At 50.1% G+C, this 11,478-nt stretch overlaps 1 protein-coding gene across 1 annotated transcript; it reads left to right on the forward strand.

The window, feature by feature from the left end:
* The first annotated feature begins 1,417 nt into the window (after window positions 1-1,417).
* ISCA2 (iron-sulfur cluster assembly 2) lies at window positions 1,418-3,368 on the forward strand. The gene is made up of 4 exons (XM_054200921.1): window positions 1,418-1,523; window positions 1,695-1,863; window positions 2,008-2,123; window positions 2,821-3,368. The coding sequence occupies exons 1-4, from the start codon at window positions 1,465-1,467 to the stop codon at window positions 2,993-2,995; spliced, it is 519 nt and encodes a 172-aa protein (XP_054056896.1). The 5' UTR covers window positions 1,418-1,464; the 3' UTR covers window positions 2,996-3,368.
* The last annotated feature ends 8,110 nt before the right edge of the window (window positions 3,369-11,478 follow it).

Raw genomic sequence — 11,478 nt, forward strand, 5'->3', positions numbered from 1 at the left:
CCCACCTGGGACCCTGCCTGTGATACTTTTCTGGCTTTATCCTAACATCATTGGAGTTAACCCAAAAGAAGCAAAAGTAAACAGCTCAGACCAGTCTTTATTTACATGCTCAGGGTGGGACAAACTAACAAAAGCACGTGGTTGCAAAATCATCGCCTTGCTTAGAGTGGAACAGTGAGAAAGCAAACCACCAGGGCCCAAGGTCCCCTGATGTTAAATCACCCCCTTCTGCTGGGATGACTGGTTTTCCTCTGCCATCCCACTGTGTGACTCTCCACAGGGCTGGCCGGGGGTGAGGAACAGGATTCCTCCCCCAGAAGCACACGAGGAAGAAAGAGATAAAGGCTCTTTTAACCGTGACGCACCTTTGAGCAACCAGCCAGACATGCTGTCACATGTCAGATCATCAGGCTTAAGAGAGAAATTACGCAGGGCTGCTCAGCTTAGGGCTGCTCTGCTTAGGGCTGCCAGCCAGCCTCAGGACTCAACCGGGTAAGAGAAGACACATCCACAGCAACTCTCTAGAGACAAGTTTTCCAAGAGGAAAAGCACCTTGAACAAAAGGCATGTAACCTTTTATTGGGCCCGAGTTCCTTGTTTGCTTGGCATTTTGACTGTGAAGAGTCAATGATGCAGAGCCACTAAGTCCCTAGGAGGGAGCAGATCGTAGCAGAGATGGCTCTGGAGAGGTACCAAGGAGAAGGTGAAACCACCGAGAGAAGTGTTGCCCATACCGCGGTCCCTGCTCCAGCAGGAGGGAAGCAAGGAGCCGGAGGGAGGGACGATGGGGGTGTGCGGGAGGCCAAGCACCCCCTTGGAGGAAAACTGGCCTCCGTGGGGATTTCTGAGCTGAGCCCCCGCCTGATAAAGGACAGCAAACCAGAAAAGCCAGGATCAGGGGAAAAAATTAAAACCCCTTTCGGCTTGGCCCCGTGCTTGCCCCTCAGCTTGTCGAACTCCCCTGGGCCGGCGCCTTGATCCCTCTCGGGGTCTCTGGGTGCTGCATGGAATTAACAACCCTCACAGCTAATTCCAGGGCAAACATGCCCCGCTAGAGAGCACCGCGTTAGTTATTTTATTACTCTTTACTGTTTTATTGCTGTGTATGTCCCTCCATGAGTGTCACCACTTATGGAAACAAACATCCCCAAGGCCGAGCGGCAGCTTCATGACCTTGTGCAAAGCTCCAGCGGCTCTGCTGGCTTTACAGAGCCAGCAGCCGAGCTCTGCCGTCTCCGGGGACACGTCAGGTCGGGTCGGGCCGGCCCGGCCGATGGAGACGCCACTGCCGCCGGCCCCGGCCCGGTGGGCGGGCAGCGCGTTGCCTAGCAACCCTCGCCGCCTCAGCACTTCCGCCTCGGCGGGCGCCATGGCGGCCCTCGCCGGAAGCGGCGGAGCTGGGCAGCCAATGGGCGGGCGGAGGCGAGGAGGGGGGGCGGTGCTGAGGCGGGCGTGAGGGGCAACATGGCGGTGCCGGGGTCGCTGAGGAGATGGTGGAGGTTGGCGCTGAGCACCCGGATGAGGTACCGCTCTGCGGTGGCGGCGGCCCCGCTCCGTCCCCTTGACCCGTCGGAGGTGTCGAGTGTCCCCGTGTGTCGCCGCTCTGCGGCAGAGGGTGGTGGCTGCGGGGTCGGGCCGGCTGCCCTCGACTTGGGACCCCTCTGAGGCTCCCCCTTTCCTCTCCTCTCCCACAGCTGCTGTCCCGCTCCCCTGTGCCGAGGACGAGCGCTGCCCGCGCCCCCGCCGGGCTCTGCCTGCGCGGTGGGCCGCCCGCTGCGGTGGGCATCGTCCTTCTCCCAGCCAGGCCCGACGGAGAGCGACCCCAGTGAAGGACAGGTCTTCCTCAGCGAGAGCTGCGTCAAGGTAGGGACCCCGGGAGGCAGCTCCGGTGCCTCTGGGAGGGACTTCGAAGCTGCCTGGCCTGCCCTAGGCCCATAGGGGAGGCATTTGAGTGTTTGCTAGTTTGTTCAGCAGGTCTTCTCATCCTCTTCCTTTTCTTCTTTGCAGAGGCTGCTGGAGATCACAGAAGGTTCAGAGTTTCTCAGGCTGCAGGTGGAAGGAGGTGGCTGCTCTGGATTCCAGTACAAGTTTTCCTTGGACACAGTTATCAATCCCGATGACAGGCAAGGACAAAGGGGTGTAGTGGTGGTCAGGTGTTACTGTTCTTTACAAAGGTGACAAGAAGGGTGTGCGTGACTGTTGTGGTTTAATCCCAGCCAGCAGCTAGGATCACACAGCCATTCACTCGCTCCCCCACCTGTAGGGTAGAGAGAAGACATAAGAGAAAAGGAAAAAATCTAATGGGATGAAATAAAGACAGTTTAATAGAACAGTAATGGAAAAGGAAAATAATAATAATGGTAAAATAATATACAAAATAAAGTGATATAAAACAAGTCGCTCTCGCCACCCGCTGATTGGTTGCCCAGCCCATCCCAAGCAGTGATCATGCATTCCTGCTCAGCCCCCATTTATATAATGAGCATGACGTCTATGGTGTGGAGTATTCTTTTGGTCAGCTTGTCCTGTCTGTGCTTCTTCTCGACTTCTGTGGGAAGCAGAAGTCGTCCTTGACTAATGTAAACATCATTTAGCAACAATTAAAACAATAGGTATTATCAGCATTATTCTCATACTAAATCCAAAACACAGCAGCTAATAGAAAGAAAATTAACCCTATCCCAGCTGAAACCAGGACAGTGACATGATAGTATCTTGCTTTGAATGGGGGAAGCCTGTGAGATAAGGGAAGCGCTCAGGCTGTGCTTCTTTGTCATGTCTGCAGCACAGTTAATGCTGCAATATGCTGCTTTTCTGCAGGGTGTTTGAACAAGGTGGCGCCCGTGTGGTCGTGGATGTGGACAGCTTTGCCTTTGTGAAAGGCTCCATGGTGGACTTCAGCCAGGAGCTGATTCGCAGCTCTTTCCAGGTGGTGAGCAACCCCCAGGCAGAGAAGGGTTGCTCATGTGGGACTTCTTTCTCAGTCAAGTTCTGACTGGACTTCCTGTGGATGGACGCTGTCTGCAGACCCTTCATGGCAGTCTTTAGAGGGTTTTTGCTTGTTCTTTTCCCAGCTGCTCCCTCTCATCTCCCTCACACAGTAACACAGCTGTTACACATGACTCCAGCTGTGTGTGCCTGCACTGAGGCTGTCTCCAAGACTTGTTGGCCTTCCCTTCAGAAACATGAAGTAGCCATGAGAACGCACACGGGAGCATCTTCAGCGCCTTGTGAACCACCGGCCAGGTGGTGCTGACTCGCCTACCCTGTCCTGAATGTGGAACCACTTAACTGCTTGTCTTTGCGAGAGATGGCTGTATATATGCGTGTGTGTTTATTGAAAGTTCTTACTAAAAAAAAGTCTTTGAGATTGTTTGGTATTGCTCATGCATTCCTGTGTGGGTAGAATCTGGGTTCTTTCAGGCTACTGTTGCTTATCCTTTATCTTCCAGCTGGATGGGACTTAGGGTCTCTCTCCTGTAGACCTCCCAGTTATACTGGTTTTCCACTCCCCAAATCACAGTGGGCTTTTTCAGATACTTCACTGTTCTCTACCCAGCGGGCTTGTCTTGGTCCCAGGAGCTTACAATAGTTTTGCTGTCAGTCCCTGGGATGAAAGTTTTTACTTGTTCAGAGTAAGTGAACATATTGATGGAGTGAAGTGAAGATATTGAGGAAGGAAGAATTAATAACTTATTTCTTTTATTTAAAAAATAAAGAGTGTGTGTGTGTATATATACATATATATGTGTATATATATATAAAAAAGAGTGTGTGTGTGTATGTGTATATATATATATATATGAAAATACCTTGCCCTCCATCCCCCAGTGCTATTTTAGGCTGTTCCTAAACCTGACTTGGAATTTTAGGTTATACAAACTCTCGGGTTTCATCGTGTGTCTGCCACCTTCCCTTGCCAGCAGGAAGGGAAGTTCAGGTGACGCATGCAGAGGAGGATCTGGAGTACTACTTAAGGGTCCTCAAGTACTTTTGGCTTAGTTGTCTCGGAATCTCTTCCATAACTTGCTTCACCGTTTAATCTCTGTTGACCTTGTGCCTGGTTTTATGAAAAAATGAAATAACTCCTTTCCTTTCTAACACTCCCATAAAATGGGAAATCTGCAGGTTTCCAGAGTAGCATCCTTTTGATTAGTTGTTTTCTGTAGCTTTTTATCTGCCACTAGATGTCTTTTAAATTTAAGTGGTTCACCTGCTTCGGGTGAAAGGAGAGACAGGGAAGCTATTTTTGTTCTCTCTCTTATGTTTTATCTGATCATAACCAAATTGTCTAAGACTCAAGTCTTTCACTCGAGTGAGTGTGGGACCACTGCATGACTCTGGTCTCAAGGAAACTGCTTATGAGAAACCATAAGCTTTTTAAGACTCCATGCCACAGGCATTTTTGTTGTTGAGCTTCCTAAATGCCTTTCTAAACGGCAGTGCATATTTACAGCACTGCTTTGCCTATTGATTTCTATCACTCAGACAGTTGATAGCCAACTTAATTTCAGTTTCACCTGTGGATATTACAGGAGTTATGTGTGAACTGCTGTGACTTTGTCACATGGGAAATATGGATGAGATTTGGAGCAGCAGCTCTTTTGGTCTAGCCTTTTCCATTTCGGTTTCCTGCAGTCAACAAATTCTGCCTAGTTATGTTTCTATTGGAGGGAGCAGGGTGTAGCACTGTCCCACTTTGTAAAAGGCAGAGAAAAGGATATGATGAAAATACTTGGCTAAACCCCTGCAGAATGTCTTGGCCCTATCCTTAAGCTCCCAGGCCTTGAATGTGACATCAGCCAGAAGTGCCTTTGGAAATTGTAAGACCTAAAAGCTTGTGTAGGTAGAAGACATCAGATAGATAAACTCAAGTTCTTTCGTCTGGGATAACAGCAAAGAAAGTTTGCAGAAGGAATTGCTTTCTGAACCGGGAAGTACAGATCCCATTCTTGGTCCTGTTTCATACAGTCTGACCTTGGTCAAGTCTCTTTTGGGATCTTGTATGGGAAATAAAAGTGCAGCAATGGTGCTGGGGAAGAAGAAGCAAACCAGCAGCTACCAAGGCTTTTTTTTCCCTAAACTAAAGTCTGCCTTCAGCCCCTGTAAGCACGCAGCCTTCATCTTGGGTTATTGTTCTTACTAAATGTAAATGTGCCATGTCTGAACAACCTAAAAAGGGGCCTCCTGCCTTCGCTCTGCACTGATGAAGTAAATCAAGCAAGTGCTGTCCATGTGGAGTGCTGCCCCTTTCAGAGAATCTGCCCCTCCGTCCCAGGGTCTGTACAGAGGATGAGACTTTGGGTCCCCACCAGTGTCACCAGCAGCGTTGCTGGGCTGATGGGAAGCAAGGGAAGCTTGCATGTGTGGCTTGCTGTGCCTGCATTTCTGGCAGTACTGCTCTAACTGCACTAGGTGGACCCCTTACACCTTGGGAGTTGCGACTGGATATATGCATTTTGACTTCTTTCTGGGGCGAGGGTGGGTCTGCTCTGTGCAGGACCTAGGCAAGAGCAAAAGTTTCTTTGCAGTTGCCCGTTTTGGAGGTGTTGCAGCAGCGTGATCTCTAGATCAGAGAAACTGCTAGGAGCTGGAGAGGTTCCAGCTGTACAACATGTTGCTCTTGGCTTCCTGGTCCTGCTTCCTGGGAGCAGCTGTAAATCTACTGGCCAAAGCTACTAGTCTTCCAGTTCCCAGTAGGGAATGGGTGCGAAGTGCTATCTGTCACCTCCAGAATCTTCCTGGCTCTTAAAAAAAGTCTCTCAGTACATCAGAAACTGAAAACTTCTGCTCATGTTAGGAAGTCAGGGGGTTGTGTTAGCAGAGGGGAGTGACCTTGGTGAATTTTGGCTGTGTAGGCAGAAAAGGCTGGATCCTGGTTCCTATGGAAGGAAAAAACCCAAACCTGTCAAGGTTTATTCAGCGTTAGGGGGCAAAGATAGCACTTATACTGAAGGCTGTGGGGCAAGACCAGTGGTGCCAAGAGAAGGGTGCAGAGGATTAGACAGGGCATTCGGTTCTGCCTGGGCTGTGAGGGACTGCCAGGGCACGCCTGTGAGCGGTCTGTGGTGTGGGGGTAGGTGGGAGCCCTTGTACTGAACCATCAAGAAAAAGCAGGAGTACGGAGCTGGAGGTGCCGCCTTCGCTTCATGGCAAATGAGAAACTGCAGTGGAAAATCTTTCTCTGCTCCCACATGAAGAAGGAGGATTCTCTCAGTTCACCCACCTGACAAGGAATGAATGATCAAGAAAGATATTTATGGAAACCTACGTTAAGATGTAACTTCAAGGGAAAAGGGCACAATTATCAGTGTCACTGACAGGCGGGTAGAAGAGGATGGAATAGAAATCCTTACTTTGGTGAGGGCTTGTTGGAGCTCTGCAGGGACTTGTTAGTGGATCAGCACATCCACATCCTCAGCCTGTGACTCTGGTTCTGTTCTTGAAATGAGTTATCTACCATCGCCTATTAACTGTGGGTCCCTCTTCCAGGCTTCAAGTGGTAGAGAAATAGCAGATTTTTGTCATGCCCCTTTTCTTGTGGTTTAGGGATATGCATGAGAATACTGTGCTCATCTTGATGGGCTTTTGTGTGGTATTTCTTGCTACAAAGAGCATTTGGGGGTGAGTGGTTCCTGTAAGACTGAGGGCCAGCCTAGGGTGGATGTTAGGGGAACTACTGGCCCTCTCCCCCTCCCACCCCTCCCCCCCCCCCCAATTTTAATCTGCAAAATTTCACTAAGGTCAGTCCTCTCCTTTGTGAAATTGTATGTCTGTACAGAGCTGTTGGGTGAATCAGGAAGACAGTAAGGGGTGAGGAGCCCATACCCCCTCCAGATGACACCCACTGGGGCTTCTGCTTGCCCCACATGGTAGTGTAATTTCCTGCCACCTTAGGGCTTGCCTGAATCCAGCACCTGTGGGAGGAATCGCTGAACGGTGGAGGAAGCAATAACAGGAAGGCACAAGTGCGTGAAAGAAGGCTTCTCTTGTCTGTGTCCCACACTGTGAAGGCAAATGCTTTTGTATCAAGACTGTCTTCAGCCTCGCAAGCATTTCAAACGTCCGCTGGCAGCTGGAAGTAAAAAACCAGAATGGTATAAACCCCACTATTCACACCATTAGCTGTGACTGGCCAGAAGAATTTATTGAATTCAGAGCAAGCGTGCTGTATTTCCAGGATGAGCTGCTACAACACGTGCTGGCGGGCCGAACCGCGCACTGTCTTCACTAGCAAACACAGCAGTCGGGTTCGTTAGCAGAGGGTGTGATCATCTGTGCACCATTTTGATGCTTTGTGCTCTTTGCCTGTTTTCCTGCACACCAGCCGGAGCTCTCACCTGGAGTTCACCATGCTCCTCTAGAACGGGCCGTAGCTGCCGGAGAGACTGGCAGCAGAGAAAGGGATAACCTTGTGTAATGGTGTGTTTGACACGTCTGTCAGCCACCCTGGAAGAAGAACTACAATTCATTGGTGAGAATGAACTGCAGCCACCTGTATGGTATCAAACTCTTCCATTTGGGTCATCTTTTTATAGTAATTTTTTTTTTTTTTTAATGAGGATGAATCCTTGAACCAAACACTGTTAGGGGCTAGGTATAGGATTAATGTTGCAGTTTGGATCTTGCTGAGTTCTAAGGAATACATTTGCTCTGTGTGGTTTCCAGGATTAGGCTGCAACTGGCTTTAATCTGTGTGGATACCTGCCCGGGAAACAGCTCAGTAGATCATGGACTTGGGGTGGGTCTAGCATCCCACCGTGGACAGAAACGCCACCGTGGTGAGGCAGCTGAAGCTGTTCATGACAGCGAGATGGGCCGTTACGCCAAGGATGTGATTCCTCGCCCCGTGGGGAGCAGTTTGTGTGCAGTGCTTCCTGCCTCTGGCCTTCCCATCACTTGTACGGCTCTTAGTATTTCCTGCTTGTGCAATAAGAGTTTATGGCCCTAGTCTTTGTGGTTGATTAGAGCCCAAGTTTGTGCCCCTGTTTTAATCAGTGCTCATTTACCTTTGGCATCCTTCAGAGGAACAGAATGGTATGTCTTTCAGTTGCCATGGAAACAGTGAGACTAAATGCACATTTCCATGGCAACCTGCCATTATCTTCAGCTCTATCTGTGGGTCTCATTTTCTGACCATGGGGGTGGGGTGGTGAAAATGGAACTTCATCTCTTAAAAAAAATAAAATTTAAAAAAAAAAAAAAAAGAAAAAAAAAAGAGGAAAAGAAAGATGCTACCACCACCATCATCACCACCCCTTTTCCTCCTCTGGCTCAGGCTTGGGGTTGAGAGAGGCCCGTCACTACTGCCGCCATCCCATGCGCTGGAGCTCCACAGTATTGTCTTCAGCTCCTTTTCTCCTTCACCTTTCTAAAAATAGAGACGTTCGGAACAATTTGATGACAATGTTCCAGCACTTCTCTGAGCTCTTTGTTTCCTCAACCAACGCTCCCAGAAAAGGCCCTTGAAGTTAATTGAACTTTCCAACGGGTTCCAAAGGTCAACGTGTCCCAGCTCCTTTTAGTCCAAAGGGCCAAGGGTTAATTATGGAGTCTAAGATTCCAAAGAGAAGCCTTTGTCTGGTGGGACTGGAGGCACCAGGGCACATCACATTAACCTCAAGAGCAAGGGACCTTCTTGCAAGGGGGGCAGCAAGGACTGCTCCAGGAGGTCATACCCATCAGAGTTGGGGATCAAAGGCGATGCTTATCTGTTTTGTGTGCAACTCAGGGGATGCAGGGCAGAGGCACCAGGTGTTTGCTGTATGATGGGTCTTGCAGCCCCCCTGGCCGTAAGTGCTCTTGGCCACTGCTAACTTCTCTGCCTCCCTCAGCCACTGAGTCAAAAAAAGGACAGAATCTGCTGTACTTTGAGCAATTGCACGCAGCTGTTCCTTAAGCCAGTGTTCATTACTCTTGTTCTAGCTGGCTTGACCTTTAGCTAATTCCTCTTATTCACAGTCTAATCTTGGTTACTGAGGGAAAAAGCTTGTGCCTTGGCGCTGTTCTAGCCTGATGCAATAGAGTCATCCACGGAGAGGATGTGGTAGAGCTCTCCTTCCACATCTGCCCCACTAGCCTTTCACAGGTGCTGAAGCAGAGGAGGATAAAGCTCTGGCTGCTCAGGAGTTAGCATAGAAGCAGATGCTGTCTTCAGAAAAGGTCAGCCAGGTGAGGCAGGTGCTGCTCACACATGAGTCTTTTGCTTGCCGATTGCACATGGCAGTGCTGTCACAGTCAGCCTGGGTTTGTGTTGTCTCATTGAGGGGAGAACAAAGACCAGAAAGCCCCGTACATTGCTGAACTTGCAGGATTTCACCATGGAAGAATTACTGCCTGGACACACTGCCAGGTTCTGGTTGTGAGCTACTGCTTGGAAAGCACTGAGAATGGTCTCTGGGATGTGGGGACCTCCCTTCTGAGCTGAGCCCTGGGACAAACTCTGCATGATCTGCATGGGCAGAAGTTTGCTGGAGGATGTGCCACTGATGCTGGACTAGGCTGTCCTCTCAGGACCAGCCCGAGAGCAAGGACAGCCTGGACTCTTCCTGCTGAGGACCGCTGTGGGCTGGCAGGCTTGTGCCACGGGCTAGACCACAAGGAGGTTTGCCTGTGGACTCAGTCGTAGCCCTGCTGCTGTGCTCGCAGAGCTGCACAGCTGGGGTGGCTTTAGGCTCTTCTCCTGGTGCCCAGAACATCTGAGCAGGCATTGACTGAGGCCCCTTGTTCAGCTTCTCCATGGTGCACAGGGTCAATTCTCTGCACCAGTATCCTGCACCATGTCCAGGCAAGGGTGGCCGTGCTCTGGCCAATGTGTCCAGCAGGTTGCATGGCATGCTTCCCTTCGCCTCCCTGCCTACCCACACATTTCAGACCTGGAAGATTCGCGTTAAATATAGAAACTTTTCAGGGAAGAGCTAATGGTGTTTGGAAAAGAGAATTCAGTAGCTGCCTTTGGTGACAAAGGCAGAAATAACAGGGTGATGCTATTGTTAGCCGAACTTTATCTACCGGCACCTGCAAAAGCTTAGTGGGGAGCAGGGAAGCAGTGGGACTGCATGGCCGATCCCTCGGCCTCTTAATAAAATGCTTCCTCCTGCTGCCACTGTCCTATGTTCCCAGATAACAGGCACAGGCCAGAAATAGGACTGCAGTGGTGAAAGAAGTTACTTAATCCTCTTCAAGCTCAGCAAAAATGTATCAGCAAAGAGCCAATTCACAGGGCAGAGCTGAATTACACGGGAGAAAATTGTGTCTGCAAATCAAATGGAGCTCCACCCCTGTGAGGGAGCGAAGACAAAACAGGCTGGTATGGGAGAAGGGGGAATAGCCCAGAGAGATGCTCAGGGTGGAAAGCAACAGGAGGTATTTGCTGAGTCTCCCCCAGCTCTGCCACAGAAACACAGGTTTGTGGATGGATGTGGCCATCAGAAGGTGGGAGGGCACTTACAGCTGTCCAGGAATCATAAGGGGCAAAAGAACCTGGTGAGACCTGGGAGCCTCTAAGAAGACAAGAATTGGTGAAAGGATAGGGTGTAGATGGGGCGTTCATGTAGAAAAAAGCAGAATGGGATGGAGGAACAAAGAGTAGGCAGTTAGACCAAGGGGATACAGGGGCTGAGCAGGGTACGTGGCCGTCCCTACAAGATAGAGCTGTGGGAGTGCCAGAGCCATGAAGCCACTGAGCCGCTCTGCTTTGCACTGGCTGAACTTTGAATGGCCACAGCCTGTGGGGAAAGACCCTCAGCAAACAAAAAGTGCCAAAGTTTCAGAGATGAAAACCAGACCTGCCAAAGGACTGGAAAAATGCCTGCTTTTCAAGGACTGCACCCAGGTGGCCTGGAGAAAAGGCAGCAGATCTGAAAAGCAAGGGTGCAGAGGGAGCTTGGTCAATGTGCTACATCCTTAGCAGCATGGGCTAGTTCTGCAAATGAGTAAAGGCTCCTCTTGAAAGGAGTTGAGGAACAGATTTCTGCTGCTAGAGGATGCCCTCTTCTACAACATGCTGTGCATTGCAGGTTGATGTTCTCTTGATCCATCCTGGATGTGGTAATTTTACAGGGCAGATGAGACCACTAGAAGTGTTGGGTTGGGAGGGCTTCCTAAAGACTGGGGCTTCAGGGGGAAAAGGGAGGCCCTAGGGCCCCTGGGGCTGGTCCGAACACAAAGTAGTTGAGCAGAAGGACAGCTTATTGAGAGAGTTTTTTATCTCAAGACAAAATGAGGACACATCTTGCACAGCGTGTGCTACACTGGGCACAGAGAGGTCTCACTCATAGCCTGAGGTCCTCGCCTAATGCCCAGGTGTGAAGGGCTCACTACATGTGACCCTGCAAGCTTCTTCTGGCCCAGGGGAATCTGATCGTATCCTCCCAGGGACGCTGATTTACGTTGCTTCTTTTGGAGTCTGTGTTCCCTTTGCCCCCTCCCCTCCTGCTCATGTTTTCCAGAGGCATTTGATTTATACATACTCATTCC

This window comes from Rissa tridactyla, chromosome 4 (assembly GCF_028500815.1).
Source record: "Rissa tridactyla isolate bRisTri1 chromosome 4, bRisTri1.patW.cur.20221130, whole genome shotgun sequence".
Classification (NCBI taxonomy): domain Eukaryota; kingdom Metazoa; phylum Chordata; class Aves; order Charadriiformes; family Laridae; genus Rissa; species Rissa tridactyla.